General features: G+C 39.4%; 1 protein-coding gene across 3 annotated transcripts in view; it reads left to right on the top strand.

The window, feature by feature from the left end:
• Nucleotides 1-18,265, top strand: part of FRMD6 (FERM domain containing 6) — an 80,056-nt gene that overhangs the window by 50,346 nt on the left and 11,445 nt on the right. For 2 of the 3 annotated variants that reach the window (XM_032405103.1, XM_032405104.1), the window contains exons 4-10: nucleotides 112-215; nucleotides 1,412-1,488; nucleotides 3,671-3,857; nucleotides 7,251-7,406; nucleotides 10,705-10,770; nucleotides 11,608-11,676; nucleotides 14,295-14,469. In XM_032405103.1, coding sequence (XP_032260994.1) covers nucleotides 112-215; nucleotides 1,412-1,488; nucleotides 3,671-3,857; nucleotides 7,251-7,406; nucleotides 10,705-10,770; nucleotides 11,608-11,676; nucleotides 14,295-14,469 — 834 coding nt within the window. The remainder of the gene's footprint in view (nucleotides 1-111; nucleotides 216-1,411; nucleotides 1,489-3,670; nucleotides 3,858-7,250; nucleotides 7,407-10,704; nucleotides 10,771-11,607; nucleotides 11,677-14,294; nucleotides 14,470-18,265) is intronic. The other variant, XM_032405105.1, reaches the window with a different exon arrangement.

Genomic DNA, 18,265 nt, shown 5'->3' on the forward strand with positions numbered 1-18,265 from the left:
ATTCAGAACACATTCACAAATCTTGAGGCTTTTTAAAAAAACCTGTTTTTGTGTATATTCTTTTCTTTTAAATCTTTTCTTATCATCTTGTCTCCTTTTTTTAATATGCAGATAATGAACATGTCTATATGGAGTTGTCGCAAAAGCTGTATAAATATTGTCCAAAAGAATGGAAGAAGGAAGCCAGCAAGGTACGACAATACGAAGTCACTTGGGTGAGATTACATTTATAAGCAAAATTATTTTGATTTTTTAAAAGGTTTATTTTAGCTATTATACATTAGAAAAATACTAAATTTTAAAATTTTAATTCATAAAAATATTATGAAGTAGAGCATGGGAAAGGGAAATGAATTATAAGTTCCAAAATGTCATGTTGATGAAGGGTTAATAGTTTATTGCATATAACAGTAGATTTTAGGTATCTGCTTAAATAGGGGTACCTGGGTGGCTCAGTCGGTTGAGTGTCTGCCTTAGGTTCAGGTCTTGATCCCAGGGTCCAGGGAGCAGGGAGCCTGCTTCTCCCTCTGCCTGCCACTCCCTCTGCTTGTGCTCTCGCTCTGTCAAATAAATAAATAAAATCTTAAAAAAAAAAAAGATAATCTGCTTAAATAATGTTGGATAATAACTTTTTAGTAATTTGAGGATAATGCTTTGAAATGAAAACCATGGAAAAATATTCCTTTTGTGGCTATATTAACTGTCAAAACTGATGTTCTAGAAGTTATTAATAATTTTTGAATCTACTTTTACTATACTTACCTTTGATACTTTGTTACTTTATTGTACTGGTGGTGCTTTTATTTAGTAAACATTAATTCCATTTACATGGGAGATCATTCACAGGGAATTTACCTAGTGTTTCCAGGATCACCCTAGAAAATCAGGAATAAATCCCTAGTGTCTAATCCTAGATCCTCCAATTTGTATTTTAAGAATTCTTGGAATAAACGGGAAGCCTACTTGAAAGCCAACTACAAAGTAAGGCACATTAAAGTCTAAATAAACAAACAGCATATTAGAATTTGGTATGTGGAATGTCAGAGGCACAAGAGAACATTTGTAATGAGGAGCAAATGGTCACCACAGGGGATAGAGCTGAGAGAGGAGCTGGATCTCAACTAGAAATTTCCACTGGTATTTATTTTTATCTTCCCTTATGTTGTCATTGGCCTTACGGTGAATGAGTATATGCTGATGCTTTATAACTTCCCAGTTTTGCATGAACTTGGTATCCATATGGGATAATTGTCTGCCCTCTGCCAGTCACCACCACCCCCCCCAATTAGAAATAGATAAAACCTTTCAAGATTTAAAAACTATCTTGTAAATAATGGCATTTTGTTGCTTTTGAAACCCCTTTTTGTAGTAACTAAAAATAGCTTGCTTTTTATATGTGTCTTTGTTTTAGGGTATTGACCAGTTTGGACCTCCTATGATCATTCACTTCCGCGTGCAGTACTATGTGGAAAATGGCAGATTGATCAGGTATGAGAACAGGGATTCTAAACTTTTACTTTGCCGTAGCACTCACCTTCTAACATACCAAATAAGGTCCTCATGTTTGTTTGTTTCCACCTGCTATGATATAAATGCCAAAAGAGCAAGGATTTAAAAAAAAAAAAAAATCTTTTTGTATGCTCATGTATCCTCAGTTCCTAGAACAGAGGTTCAATAGACACTCAATAAATATTTGTTGAATGAATGAATGATAATGTTAGACTATTAATGAAAATGTTAACAATATCACTGCCTCTCATTTTCTATACTCCACGTTTTTGATAACAAATCAGTCAACACAAAGGTATTTCATTCAAGAAGGAACTAGCATTTTTGTGAAGAATAGAGAAACTAAAGGATTATATTCTTGTGGTAGGGTGGGGAGTAGTAGGGCAAGCAAGCAAGAACTCTCTCCTATAAAAATGCATGGTGTTTATACAGCCTGGTTTTCTTTTCACCTTCGGGGTCTTGCTTCTGTTCTTGGCAGTAGTTTTAAAGCTGAGATTACACCCAATGGAGCTATCCTGTGAGAATCTTAGATGCAGTTCGGCAAGGGCAGGTAATTGATTCTTTTTCTGGAGGTTGGTGCGTGAACAATACTATGCTCGTGATACAAACTCAGAATTTACCATCTCAGAAGCTAAGTTTATCATTTGTATAGGAGGATTCAGTGCTGGGTTCAGAGGTGGTTTTGTTGGCTGATAGAGAAAATGGTGAACTCTCTTTTACTTATTTACTTTTAAACTCTGAGAAACCCCATGTAAAAGAGACAAAGATACATTTGGCTAATGAGTTATATGTGAGGTTCGCTCTTAATATTTGTATTTTTGCCATATGTAATTTTAAAAGTAAAAAATATTAGCGCATAAATAATTTTTTTTAAAGGCTAAGAAACTTTTTTAGTTATTCCGAGTTTATGTAAAATTTTTACTCAGTTTACCTACTAAGTATGGAATGTGCTGAAAAGAAGCAAAATATATTATTTAGCCACTAATTAACCCCCCGGGACTAATGAATGTTTAATTCATCCATGTACTTCTTTTCCCCAGGGATGAACTAGTCCAAACACTGTGTGGTCAGCATTATAAAAAGAAGTGCTCCGAAAAGTATTCTGTCCCGAGGGGGAAAAAATTACATAAATGCCTTATTTTTAAACTCTTCATACTTAAACACCATCTTAGTTGAAATCAACTCATGTTTTTATTGTCATCAGCTAATAAGCTATGAATTTCAGATAAACATTCGATCTAAAATAATAGGAAGGCAAATAAATTCCTTAAACACACACACACACACACACACACCCTTTTTTTCTTGCATTTTTACTTTGATCACAAAGGCGTCTCATTTGCCTGTGACATTTTTTGGAGCTTGACCATGTTTTCCCCCAGTCAGCACTTCTTATTCAACGTATTTAATGGGAACTATATTTATTTCTGACCTCAACAGATTGTAATGAGTGCATTATTAGTATTTCCATTTGTGAGGAGTATCATGATTGTCATAACATGTGCATATAAAACCACACCCATAAAGTAACATCCATTTAAAAAAAGAGAGAGAGACTTAAGGCAACCTTTTTTATTTAGTTCATTCATTCTGAGAAAGAAAAAAAAAACTCTATAGTTAAATTTTTTTTTAAATGGACATATAAACAGAAATATTTTTAAAAGGGCCTTAGAGTATTTGTAAACAAACCAAAACAGAACGGCAAAACGTTAGAGCCAGGATTGTCCCCTCAGATTTGTCCTTGTTTATGGCATATGTGCAGCATTATTGCAGCAAAATAATTTTAATGCAGACAACAAATGCCTAGGCTTCTATACTAATCCTTGTCCGATGAAATGTTTACCATTATTGCGGTGGAATGATTCAGACCTTGTTTCCATTCTCTGAATGAATCAAATGGTATAGGCCTCAGGAAATGGTAAGTTTGCTGTTGGGTAGTCTGACTTGGAGTTCTGCCTCCCTGCGACTTGGGCGAGGCAGCAATCAGGTATTAGCTACAACCCTCCCCCCTTTTCTCCAAGGAGTTGGGGCGGGGAGGGAGGAAGAAGGAGCAGAAACAGAAGAGCTCTTGTCAGCAGATGGATAGCAGGATTTGGGTTCTGTTTACATGCCATCGGATTGTTCCATCAAATGTGAGTTCGGTTTTCTTTTCTTTTCCTAGTGACAGAGCAGCAAGATACTATTATTACTGGCACCTGAGAAAACAAGTGCTTCATTCTCAGTGTGTGCTCCGAGAAGAGGCCTATTTCCTGCTGGCCGCCTTTGCCCTGCAGGCTGATCTTGGGAACTTCAAAAGGAATAAGCACTATGGAAAGTACTTTGAGCCAGAGGCTTACTTCCCGTCCTGGGTAGGCACTGTTTTCAAATTTTAAAGTGTTTTCTCTAGCACATTTCTGGTTCATTATGCCGCTACTCATGTTGCTTCAAGAAATGGGAACCCAGATGTTTGTGGCCAGTAAAACCTTTCATGATGCCCAAATACAAATTTAACACTTGAGAGCACTGTATACACGGATCTCTTGATATATTTGATCCGCTCCTTCTAGTTAATGGGGAAGAGGATTGCTATCCGTCCTAAATATGGTGCAACTTGGAAGTTGCCAGCCTTGTTTTGGTATTTGCAATGTCTTTACTTTCTTATTTCTTATTCAAGCTTCATTTTCTTTCCTTTGGAGGGAGAAAAAACATGACTCTTTAAAAAGTGAGATCATTGACAACTTTTCCTGTGTTGAGAAAACAAATATAAGTAAACTCCTTGCTCTGACCTCCATCTCCTCCACTCCCAAGAGAGAAACCATGCCACCATGTCAGCAAGAAAATTTAGGTTATTCCAGCATGAAATGTCTCAGCTGTCCTTTCTCCACACAACCCTGCCCCTGTCTGCCCACCCTTCCTCCAGGTCTCTGCTGTCACTTGTCTCTCTCCCATATCTCCACATCGCGAGCCTCTACTCAAACTAACTTCTTCAGTCAGAACAGACAAAGCACGTTTGGCTGGCCCCACTCATCCTCAGGAAGAAAGGAAAAAGGGAAAGAAGAGCTCCCGCTCTCGCCTTCCCTTCTCAGTAAAGCCTCTTGAAAAAATAATGTATATTTGATTTTTTACCTTCTTTATTTCCCAAATGAACCCCTCAGCATGCTTCCATCTTGCCTTCCTTGCCTACCACTCCCCTCGTGGCGCTTTCCCTAAGGTCACCAGTGACCTTGAGATTGCCAGGTCCAGTGGACACTTTCCGCTTCTTTTCTCGGCTGTATCTGACACGTAACCGCTCTCATCCTGGAGATCTCATCCAAATGAACGCATTTTGACAACCACTTACGTGCTGGCAACTCCCAAATCTCTTTCTCTCCCCCTTGATCATTAGATAGCTGTTTACCCATAGGCACCTCAAACTCAGGATGCCCCAAATCAAATTCACCTTTTCCCCACCTCCATTCTGTGTATTCCTTCCGCTGTGTTCCTATCTCAGCTAGTGGCGCAGCCATCCCCCCAGTCACCCAGAAGCTTGAGAGTCGTACAGATCTCTCCCCATCACCCTTCTTTTTCCCTGCCCTATCCAGGCAACTGGAGCATCCTCTAACATAAAACACTTGATCACCCATCACTCAGCTTAAGAAATAAAATTCTCTTGAATTTTTGCTGTGGTTGACTTGCTAAATGTTTATCGTGTGCTCGACCCATCATCCCATCTCCCAGGTTTTAGCTCTTGTCAGCGCTCAGCAGCACTCCTGTGGGGCTTGTCTTTGCTTCAGTCCTTACAGCTTGCAGATGAGTTGATTTTGCTTCTGACTTAAACCTTCAGGGCCTCCCCTGTCACCTGCAGAGTGAAAGCCAGGCTCTCAAACATGACCGAGGAACTTTCCAGGATCTGATCTCTGCCAGTCTTTCCAGCTTCCTCTCTGGTTGTCCTGCACCTTGAATTTGATGCTCTGACAACATCCAGCAATTCCTATGTCTCCACACATCCTGTGGTGTTTCACACTTCTGGCCTTCCTTCTGAAGTTCCTTTAGCCAGTGAAGCCCCTCTCCCTGTTTGACCTGGCAGACTCCTGTTCATCCTCCAAGACTGCTCAGCTGTAGTTCCCTCTGGGCGGACTGTCTAGCCCCCACCTCTGGGCTCTGTCAGACCCTAGATGTAGTGTTTTACATCTCCTTTTCAGATGATCTGTTAATCTTTTGCCTCCAGTAAACTGTTTTTTTACTATATTCTAAAGGACAGGCACAAACGTCACCTTTTCTGTTCTTCAGCATTTCACATTGAGGTGCTCCAGGTAAGTTTTTGTGGACTGATTGTCAGTGCTTCAGTTAAAGGGAAACCACAAAAGGTGTCAAGCTTTTACATATCAGTGTCGGTGGAACCCAAATTAGCCCGTATTTCATTCCCTAGTTGTTGTCAGGTACTCACTGAATCTTGGTCCTTTAAACCTGAGCTCCCCATCAGGTGCCACGGCCTCCCGAGTGCTGAGATCCGAGCTTCTTCAGTCTTTGGGATCAGCAAAGCCACCTACTTCAGTGCCCTTACAAATACTATTTTCTGTGTGTTCTTTGACCTGAGAGAGTTTGACAATTGCTCACTTAGGTGATCTCCGTGTAAAAGGAGTCTAGAAGGAAAAATCTAACTGAGTTCTCAGCAGAACTTCTTCTTTTTTTTTTTTTTTTTTAAAGATTTTATTTATTTATTTGACAGAGAGACACAGCGAGAGAGGGAACACAAGCAGGGGGAGTGGGAGAGGGAGAAGCAGGCTTCCCGCCGAGCAGGGAGCCCCATGCGGGGCTCAATCCCAGGACCCTGGGATCATGACCTGAGCCGAAGGCAGACGCTTAACGACTGAGCCACCCAGGCGCCCCTCAGCAGAACTTCTTAAATGGCCAGTAATTGATCACATTTCATTCAATAGGAAGAAACACAATGTCAGTATCTATAAAAACATTTTTAAACTAAAAATTCTTTAATTTTTTTATGCTGATGATTTTAAGCACTACTCTTTTTGCTCTCCTTGCATAATTCTTTCCTTATTTTATAATCCTCATGAAATCAGCTGAGACTTTGAACTAATCAGCACCTTTCTCTTAGCCTGCAGCTAGCTGCTGGCTACTATATATTTTGGGCATTGAAAGGCTCAGGCTACTGTCCCATGAAAACCTGAGCCACGGTGAATTGCAATGAATGCTTGAATGAAATTGTTTTCTCACAAGTATTCAAATAGAGTGTTAATATCAGCCTTTTATGCAAAAACCAAAAATGTTTCAGAGAATTCCTCCCAGTCCCCTGCCTTCTTTGGATTAACATTTAGAACCTCCCACTCTGTGGCTGTAATTTTAGAAGAGTTAAGTAGGATCCAGAACCTGAAGATGTGTTGACAGTCAGTGTATTGCATGGTACCAATCATTTTGCAAGTATAAACAGTGATGTGTACAAAATTTTGCAAGTTCGCATGGTTTTTTTTTTCCATTGGTGAGTTTAAAGCCAAGAGAACATATTTTTCTCATTTCTTGTGATTTTTCTTCTCACATACGCAGTACTACAGCTAAACTGACTTTGTAGCTTCTAGTATTAGCTGATTCAGCCTAGTAACATAACAGATGGTGAAAACGGAATAAAAGTGGGAAATTTCCTACTGGAAATTAGCCAGTTTACGTGGCCTATTTTAGGTTCTTGTCCTTTCATCATTTTGGGGATGAGGGTAGAACTTCCATCCCTCCAACAAATGTTGCATTGCATACCCATTGTATCCCAACAGGTTGTTTCCAAGAGAGGGAAGGACTACATCCTGAAGCACATTCCAAACATGCACAAAGATCAGTTTGCACTGACAGCTTCCGAGGCTCATCTTAAATACATCAAAGAGGCCGTCCGGCTGGATGATGTTGCCGTGCATTACTACAGATTGTATAAGGTACAAAACTGTAGTGTGTCTGCAGCTTCTGAGGAAAAAATTACCTTCTCGATTAGAAGAAGCTTTTATTAAAATTTGTCATTTCATTTTTTAATGGGATTTTTATTTTTAATTTTTTTTTTAAGATTTATTTATTTGAGAGAGAGGGAGAGAGCGCACGGGCACACAGGTGGGGGTGGGGGGAGGGGTAAAGGGAGAGGGAGAGAGAGAATCCAGAACAGATTCCACACTGAGCGTGGAGCGCTACACGGGGCTCAGTTTCATGACCCTGAGATCACAACCTGAGCTGAAACCAAGAATCGGGCACTTAAGCGACTGTGCCACGCAGGTGCCCCATTAAAGGGCTTTAAAAAAAAAAAAGTTTCATGTGAACTGTTATCATAGGTCAGTCTTGGAGTTAATGATGCTTTTCCTCAGGCCTGGGAGCACAATGGAATCTTTCTGTAATGGTTCTAATATTGAGATAACAAGTGGCTTCAGATTGTGAATCTAGCTTTTCAGTGATTATGAAATAGTTATTTTTCTCTTTTCCAAATCTGCATGTCTGTCTTGGGGACTAACATTTGCAATTTGTTTGATCAGTAATTTTTAATATTCCTCAAAGTGAAGCCATACCTGCATTGTATCCATTAATGAGAAGAACTACCACAACAGCTAATGATTATTGAGTATTATCTCCATGGGGCACACTTGATTTTCTTTTTTAAATTCTCACAATTCTGTAAGATAGAAACTGATATTCATTTTACAGATGAGAAAACAGACCAAAGAGCATGAAACTAGCAAGTGGCAGAGCCAGGATTCAACCCAGGTCTGCCTGACTACAGGAATTTATGGATAAAAAGTGTTTAAAACAGTGCCCAGCACATGTTAGGCATGATGTTCGGCTGTTAGCGTTATCACTGTTACTGTTACGCTCCTTATTACTCCTGTACCCTTTGTAGTAAGATTAGCATAACTGGGCCATTGGAGGCTGGACTATAGTTTGGCTGCGTTACTGGATAATCTTCCTGGCTGGTTCAGAAAACTTAATAAGGTACCAAAGAATAGTATTTTTTTTTCTCACTTCCATGCCCGAGAGATGCATCGTTAATGTCCTGTCATCCTTGAGAGGCATAATTGAGTTCCATAGGAGCTCTTTGGCCGAATTCCTGAAGGACTGAATTGTTATTTCTTTTTTTTCCTTAAAAGATTTCATTTGTGACACCTCAGTTTATATGAGAAAATGCAAGTAAATGACATTTGACGATCGTTTGTATTTTAAAATGTACTGGAAGCATGAATGGTGTATAAGAAAGAGTGTGGCTTTAGAGTCAGTTATTAGAAACCCTACATCACCACTATTATGGGATCCTGGGCAAATATAACTATAATCCTGGACCGTCTATGAAGTGGGAAGGATTCTATACAATTCACAAGTTTGGGAAAATTCTGTGAGATAGTGAATCCGAAATGACCAGGTGGAATGCCTGGCACATTAATCAGTGCTCAGTAAATATCAGCTGCTCCTTATTTGATAGGGAAACAGTATTTTAAAGAATCCTGTTAAGAATCCTTTAGTAAATTATCCCCAGTTTATCTTTTGTGTACAAATTAATCTTTTTTTTTTTTTTTATTCGAGAGAGAGTGAGAGAGAGCACAAGAGGGATAGGGTCAGAGGGAGGAGCAGACTCCCCGCTGAGCAGGGAGCCCGATGCGGGACTTGATCCCGGGACTCTGGGATCATGACCTGAGCTGAAGGCAGCCGCTTAACCAACTGAGCCACCCGGGAGCCCCTACAAATTAATCTTTTATTTGCTTACAGTGTGGTACTTCTGCATGGCATAGAAAATGACCCTCTTACCTGCTTAAAACAAGATAATTAATGTAACTGAATGAAGTGAGGAAACAGATACTGGGCAGAGTTTTCATTCTTTACAGAAATAAAGTGGCCATTAAAACATGGGCAGAGTTTTCATTCTTTAGAGAAATCAAGAAGCCATTAAAACTGCTTCATTTAAGACCCGCTTGTAAAGTGGAAATAAAGTAGAGAGAGGACAGGAAACATCCTGGGGAAAAAAAGATTCTGAGTCCCTTTCTCAGTAACGCACACCTTGTGCCTGCCCAGCCAGCATTTTTATGAGCACAGTCTTATTTCCGAAAGCAGTCAGAGTAGCCTTGAGGAGGAGATTGACCTAAACTCACAGTGATAGATTGGTTTCTCCCATTAAACCTATACTGTATGTGCCTTTCTTGATATAAAAACATATTCGTTGGAAAAAAACAGCCCAAATAGTGAAAATAGGCCTTGTCTTGTCTTTACTATGCCAGATGAGGATGCATTTTCTAAACACATATCTTCTCATGTTCATGGGAAAACTGGCACTAAATATACTCATTTATTTTTACTGAGGAAACTCATAATGAAAATATTTCAGTTATTTAATAATTTTATTTTCTGTTTTGAACTTCATACCTTATATCCCGTTATTACAGATAAGCACTTAAAAGATGTGGCCCAATTTCAGAGTACATTTAAAATTCAGAGAACATTTCAGGAATTTTTTTTCCCATATGCTCATTGTAATTTATTTTTTTTGTAGTTTATGGTTTAGCTGGTAGAATGGATATCATATTATATGCAAATGATGAATCACTGAACTCTGCCTCTGAAACTAATAATGAAATATATGTTAATTGAATTTAAGTAAAATAAAGTAAAAAAAAAAAAAGGTATATTGTATTGGCAAGTGATAGTTGAATTTCTTAGAAATAAGTATTTTCTTTCCAAACTGAATATAAAGCATTTCAGCCTTTTATCCTCATGAGATGACAACCTTAAATATTTAGGCTTGCCTATGATTTTGGCTTCAGAGCTGGAGAGTTACATGGTTTGAAACCTATAAAATCTAGTGCCTTTCAGAATATAACTATGACATTATATTCAACATTCTAACCTCTGAGAAAAGGTAGAAAGCTAAAAAAAAATAAGCAGCAAAAATAGTCTTGTTTATCAGAGTTTTCAATAATGTAATAATTTAGAATATTGTCAGATATGAGAGTGTATGTAATATAGTGAAAATACTAATGCTTTGAAATCTCAGTAGTTTAAAAAGTAGAATATACCATTATTGATTTAATATGTACTCGTGATTTTCTTAAAGCTTATAGTAAAGTAGGGATGCAGAAAGATGAGCAAAGTTATTTTAAGTCACAAACTTTCTAATCCTGGGATTTCTCCTTCTGTTTTTCTTCTTTGGTGCTTAATTGTCCATTATACAAGGAAAACATACTTTTTCATATGATTTTATTTCTATAGGATAAAAGGGAAATTGAAGCTTCTCTGACCCTTGGATTGACCATGCGGGGAATACAGATTTTTCAGGTTAGTAAATGAGAAATAAGTGTCAAATGGTATCACCTGCCTGCTCCTTTGATAGGTTCACTGGTTCATTTCTGGCCATTGATTGGTCATTACTTCTTGTTTGTCCAGTACAGATGTGAATGATGTAGGATAGAGGAAGTGATACAGTCCAAACCTCAACAGTAATAAGTCCTCCAGAACAGAAAATAATAAGCCAAAGATTGGCCCAGGTTCATCACTAATAGATCCTTAATATCCAGACATTCTTCTTTGTGGGTATTAATTTTAAATATTCTCTTTTATCCTCTGGAGCATTATAACTGTGCAAAGAAAAAAATGACATTTTAATACAGTGCCAGACCAGACATTTTAATTTCCATTACACTTTCTGATAAAGCCTGTCCCTTGAATAACTAATAACTGTCACACTTTTGCAGGCAGAATAGTATTATCCTACAGCCATCAACAGGGGAGAGAGAATGCCTCTTTCTCTGAGACCAAGGAGAATATAAGGATCTCTTATCTTTGGTTTAGGCAAATATCCAGTTATGAAAGTCTAAGTGCCTTTTCTCATCTCTTGAATGCCTGAGTCTTGGACTTTTTATTTAAATTTAGGGATAGGCTCAAAGGGAAAAGATTACCTTGAAAGATCAGTTAATGCAGTCACTCAGGAACCCAGAGCTACAGTTTGGTATCACTAATCTTTTAATTACTGTCTGAACATCTCCAAAGAGAGTTGAGGACCCCTTTCAGATTTTAATTACCACATTTTAGTTTTCCAGGAGAGAAGTTACAGCCGTTGTAGAGTGTCTGGCATTTTCCTCCATAACACTGTGTGCATTATAACTTTTTCCACAGAATTTAGATGAAGAGAAACAGTTACTTTATGATTTCCCCTGGACAAATGTTGGAAAGTTGGTGTTTGTGGTAAGTTTAAAATAAATGACTAAAAAATAGCGCAGTTGTTTGTTTTGTGGATTTTTGTTGTTCCCACTTCTGTTTTGTTTTTAAAAATAATGTTGTCCCAGGCACAAAAGTTGGTATTTTTTTTAAAAAGTTGACAAAGAAGACAACTAGCTTTCTTATATTCTTATTATATGTGTTTTAATCCTTGCCACTCATCAGTAGTGAACCCAAAATTAAAGAATCTTATAGCAAAAAAGATGACTAACTTTAATTTGTGGGTCTGGGTCCCACTGCACTATCCTAAGTTACTCTAGTTGCAGAAGAAATGTAGTGGGGGAATGTATAAGATGAGTTTATCAAACAGAATTATTTTTAAAAGCAAAGGGATCAGAAAACAGCCATAATCACAGGATAAATTACTCGTAGCATGGGGGTTGGCCAGTTCTTTTGGAAGTTACTTCTTTTGAGCAGAGAATAAAGAGTGATATAACAAGATGTTTCTATTAATATCTAACTCTTTGAAACTCATCATTATAAAGAAAGGTCTACAGTTCTTAATAGGAAAAATGCTGTTATTTTTAGAATATTGAGAATAGTATCCTTTTTTTATTGTAAGAGCAAATTCATGATTTTTCCCAGGTGTTTCTCTACCTTGCCAGCTATGTCTGGGTTTTGGTAGGGTTCAAAGAATTACAGTTAATAATATGTATATCTAGTGGTCATTAGAATCCGTGTTTTTTTCTTTGTTCAGAAATTGTTGGGAAAAATGCGCAAAGAAAGGAGGAAAATAAGGTTTTGTACACATGTGCCTCTCTCCCCTAAGGAAGATGGCCTATATAAATACAGGGCTGTATTGCCAAACAGCATTTGGGCCCTGACTCCACACTGCCCTGTGAAGTCAAAGACCTGTTCCTGACTTTACATTATTTTAATTACTTGGGCACCGTTCAATCTGATTCCACTTTACTGATACATCGAATGGGGCCTGACCTGCCTCCTCTTCACTTGCTGTCTCTCATCCAGGCCCTTTGTAAAAGAATCTGAGCGATATGAAAATGTGCAAATTATTACCCCACTTGGCCCTGTCGTGTCCCAAATTGAGTAGTAATAAAATGCACTTATGAAATTGAGTGTTTTCAGGGTCCTGGACTCAGTGGTTCCTGAACTGAGTTGTGCATCAGCCTCATCTGAGGAGCTTAAGATAAAAATTTCTGAGCCTCATCCTCCTCCCCTAAGAGATTTTTGATTCAGTGGGTGTGCGTTGGGGACCAGGCATCTATTTTGATGAATTTCCCAGATGATTCTTCTCATGGCCAGCCCAGTCCTGCCCAAGTTGTAGTACCTTGAGCAAGTTACTTAACCTGTGTGCCTTGGTTTCTTTGTTCCCAACTGGGGATAATTGGTCCTCCCTCATAGGCTTAATTGTGAGGATTAAATTGCCGAGTGCTCATTAAGTGGCAGTTATTACCATCCTGGCATTGGGATCCACTGGTGGTTCCTTTAAAATGAAAAGTCGAAGGGTGAGAACTCCATCCCCAACTGATATACACAAAGCCATATTGTTTTGTATTGACTTTAAGTGTGTAGTTAGAAGATGCCTCCCTCTTTGCTTTACTTCTCCACTCTGGCTGAGAATTGTTATGTCTGGAATATTCCTTTTGCAGTCCTGCTGCCATGTTCATTAATAGGAGAGGTGAAGGAATTTATACTATCCCATAACTGTAAGAAACTTTGCCAAACTCTCACCCTCAACTTATGTTAATGAACTTTGTTAATGATCCCAGGCTTAAAGAATGAGATTCCTTATATCTCTACTGATAGAGATAATTATATCTCTTCCTTTCTCATCCCTCCAACTGTCCCTCTAGCTTCCAGCTCCCCCTTTTTTTTAAGACACTGCATGCCCAACGTGGGGCTTGAACTCACCATCCTGAGATCAAGAGTTGCATACTCTTACTGACTGAGTCAGCCAGGTGCCCACCCCCCGTCCAGCCTCCCTCTTTGATCCAGCTAAAGAAGTTTTTCCATTTCTTTTCTTAACCCTAAATAGGAATTAGTTGTGTTTTCTATCAAAACTCCTTATTTCCTCCCTGGAGTTTATCACAAACGATAGTTATTTTATGTGTTTATGTACCATCTCTCCCACCAGAATATCTCTCTATGAAGATAGGGACCTTGTCTGCCCTATTCACTGTCATTTTCTCAGTGACTAGCACAGTGTTTGGTACATAGTGTTTAACAAATATTTGAATGCATTATGCTTCTAGAATCTGTCATCTTGTTTGCTGAATTAGGGTGTTGGAATTGCATTTGAAGATGCTTTCATGATGGGCCCTTCTCTTCTCTATTGTGTAAATGGCCCCACTAGCCAGAGAAACCGAAGATACTCCTCGACCGTCATACCCAAGTCAGTGTTTACTAGAAGACCCTGGCTAGACACTTCCCTGAATTTTTGGTAAACCTTGTCCTGTGATATTTTGAATGGAAAAACCAACAATTTATCTCTCGGTGAATTTTGAATGGAGCTTTCTACATCTAGTTCTGAGCCTGTAGTTTTCCTTACTAAAAAGAGAGTGAAGGGGACCTTGGCTGGTGAGAGACTTCTCTTCCCAAATCCGACTCATGCTTTTGCTCCACAGGGTAAGAAATTTGAGATTTTGCCAGACGGCTTGCCCTCGGCCAGGAAGCTCCTCTACTACACGGGGTGCCCCATGCGTTCCCGACACCTCCTGCAGCTCCTCAGCAACAGCCACCGTCTCTACATGAACCTGCAGCCTGTGCTGCGCCACATCCGAAAGCTGGAGGAAAACGAAGGTATGGCGCAGCCGGGGGGGCGGGGGGGGCAAACGGTGCCTTTGCCGCCTGTGGCCCCTTACTCCTGAGAGCCCTGAGGAAGAGGCCCCAAGGGTTGGGCTTCTCCACATTCAGAGCGGCGTTCCTGCTCACATGTCATCACTGTCCTGGAAGACCAGGGTTAGCCTTGAGGCCCCCCAGCTGTAGGACCTGTCCAGAGCACCTGAGCTTATCCCTGTCATTTAGCTGTCCCTGAGTACAGTCTCTTTAAGGTTTCCCCACACTTGCCTTGAAGACCCTTACAGAAAGCCACCACATGAAGGTGCAGGCCAAGGTTTATCTGCGACTCAGAGCCCCTTGGAATCTGGAATTTTTTTCCAGTGCAATTATTCCTTAGATTAGAGTGACAATAAAGGTGGGTGACAGAAATGTCTCCAGTCTCTCTTATAGACTGCCAGGAGGCCCCCAAGTCGAGGTGAGCAGAATGACAAAGGAGAAAGAAGTTTTCACTCAAGGATTTTATAAGCCAGTCCTGTGGGGGCTTTGCTGAGACACGGAAAAGAGCAATCCATTTGGGGCCCCTGAAAACGGGGACGAGTCATGGTAAGGAAGAGGAAGGCAGCAGACTTCAGCTCTACAATATGAACTTGACAGCCCTTTATCTTGAGCTGTGACACCCCAGGGTGACTCCATTTAACACACTCCAGCTTCTAATCCTCCCAGATGCTACTTTGCATATTTGCCTATGTTAATGTCTTCAATTTGTTTTGCAAATTCACGTTGTAGTAATTCTTATAATTCAATTAGATTAGATTTAGGATATCTGCATGAACATTTGGATGCAGATTCATATCTTGGGTCCATGTCCGAAACAAATACTGACCTCTTGGACCCCACCTTTCCCACAGAAACCAGGCAAATACCTGTCCTCTTAACAAAAAACCTTATAGAGGTTTGCACATCTGATTGATATTTCTCAAAAGCTATCTCTAACTAAATGAGACACAGTTTGGAGATGCCATTGCATTTTAAGCAGCCATCAGAACATGAATCATCCCCCACTGTCTGCCACCAAAGTGCTTCTGTCTTTGGAGAGAATTGGCATAACTGCCAGGTGTGTTCGCTTCCTCTGCTGCCACACAGCCCGTTCCTCCCACGGTGACTCATCGGTAGAACAGATACATCTCTCCAATGCTGGCATGAATATCAGGAGGAGTGAAGATGGGACAGAAGCACCAAGGAAACTTGGAAGAATAGGTGACCTCAGTGTAGAGCCCATCGTTTGCCAAATTGGCCACATTCCTAAGTAGCCAGGTTATAGGGCCTTGAGAAGTTCATTCCATGACCTTTGCCATCAGCATTTTCGTAAATTCTTATTTAGATGACCTTAAGGGGAGCGCTTTAGAGCCTGAGAGAATTCATGAACTTCCCTTACAGGTTCTAAGGTAAAATTACAAGGAATTTTCAGTTCTTCGAGGGCAGGGTTTTGTCTCTTACCATACATAGTACTACATGCATATTTGGGGGCTTACATGAGGAGGGCAATGAAGGAGTGATAAAGGTGTAAATTGGATTTTTTATTTGGATAAATGTAGATAGATTTGAGGGGACATCTCTCTTTTTCTTCTAAAGAAAACATACTTAGTTTCTTCTACTTAGAGATTCTTCTAGGTCTAAAGAAAACCTGAACTAAGTTTTTCTGGGTCAGCCTTGACCTGACTCCATTTATCTCATCCACACGTAAGGGCTTCATTCTTACAAGAAAGCTCTTTTCCCAGTGTCCGTTTAGCAAAACAAACAAAAAACCCAGCACAAAAAGAGACTGTATTTTCCTTTAATTGAGAGTCACCTTGTCTGAAATACTCTTTTAGCATTTTATAGTAGAAAATGATCACAAGAATTCTTCCATAGCATTAAAAGCTTTTGTCATGAGAAAGGTTTTTTAACCCAACTTGATTCAACAGTTGGAGCTTATTCTTAGGTCTTATGTCAAGAGGTCACACTGACTGCATTCTGTTCCAAAATCATGTATAAAAAGCTTTGTGGTCTCTGCACTTCTACAACAAAGGGAATACAAAGAACACCAACATATTGATGATTTGTGCAGTTGACACCATTGATTACTAGGGAGGTGTGAGGGGTTGCATTTTGAAGGTCTTAGAATAAATTTCAGAATTATGTAAACATTTCCTTCAGTTTGTAACAGAGTAGTGTGACACTTCTTAACTCTTTGCACTGGGTCTAAGTGATTCAGCCCTAAGAAGGGAACACTGGCCAGCCACATAGAACACCGAGGCTGCTCTGACACGTTGAGAGGAAGTAGATTTAGGCTAGGCTCCTATGAGGTAGAGAATAGGTTGGTGAGTGCTTATGTTCTGGTATACTAATGAATATAGAGTAACTGTAATTGACTCTGAACCTCTGGGAAGGGTTGGGAGTAAAAGGGCTATTTGTAAAAAGGTAGAAAAGCTTTTAAGTTATTAGATCCATAATTCCCAATTGTCTTAGAATTCCAGCACCCTAAAGAATATTTTAGAAAACTACTTTCTCTTTGCTTTCCACCTTCCAAGTGCCCCATGGCTATTATTTTGAAACTACCGTGAATAGAAATTGTATGAGAATTTTGCAAACCCCTTTAGGTCTCCATCTTCATCTCAACCACTGTTGCCTTCAGAAAATAGGAATCTTTAGAACCCAGTCTCGCTCTAAAAGATGGATTGTAGATGATGAACGTGAGACTTGTCTCAGATGTGTGTGCGTTGGGCTTTGGTATCCAACCCCAGTCTGCTTTCCGTGTGGGCTATATGCATACTCGCTGCTGTGGTGCAGCCTGATTCCTTAGAATTGATAGGAATGGCCCGGGTGCAAAAACATACATTGCTTCCTGGAAAGCACATCTTCTCTTTCTGCTGATGCTCCTTCCCTCTCTGGGGAGCCCGTGGTGATTATATTTCAGAGTTGGGTTTAGACATCAGGAGTGCAAGTGTTTTCACTTACCCAAGAAACAAGACAATTAAATCCATCAATAGGCCCCTGAGAACCCAATTAGTCTACAAATTAGCAGTTTCTGAAATAATATCAATTTAACCTTCCCCAAGTGCATTCTCCATCTTTCACATTGTTCTAATGTGTTATTTCTCATCAGTGTTAAGAATACAAAGAATCTGAACTACTTCTCTGTTTTAAAATTTTGACCTGTAACACAAAGGTATTATTGTATACCTGCAACTCAGTTGTGATTGGTGCTTTAATGTAATGGTTAGTTAAGCATTTGATAAAAGGGACTTTCTAATATGTCTTTGTGTTAAAGAATGGCACTGACCTATGAAAGAACAGTTTTATCAGTCAGAGGCCACACAGGTATAAATCACCAAATAGGTATCTATTATCTAAATAGATAATAAAGCCTCACTAGTTCAGCCCAGATGGAGAAAAGGAGTCTTCATTAATGAGAAACTGAATTTTAGAACTCTTTGGAAGAAATTTGCAGAAGAATAGTTCTATTTTAAATTATATTCAACAGTCAGAACTAAACTAATTACAGGCCAAATTGAATAAATAAAATCAATGGCAATTAGTATAATTATATTTCTTAAACAGTCTTCTACAACAGTGCTTCTGAAATTATTTTAAAATTTCCAATCTATTGTGGACTGATCTTCGGCATAATGCAAAATCACAACAGTGGCTGGCATGGCGAGGTCCCATCGCTCTAAAAACTTCTGAGTATTTATTCCCACTTACTGAACCCATGTCACTGTGGACCCATAGCAGTTTGCAGACTAGAGGTGGCCTGGCGACTCTGCACGGAAGAGCA

The sequence above is a fragment of the Phoca vitulina genome, unplaced genomic scaffold (genome assembly GCF_004348235.1).
Source record: "Phoca vitulina isolate PV1807 unplaced genomic scaffold, GSC_HSeal_1.0 scaffold7, whole genome shotgun sequence".
NCBI classification, from domain to species: Eukaryota; Metazoa; Chordata; class Mammalia; order Carnivora; family Phocidae; genus Phoca; species Phoca vitulina.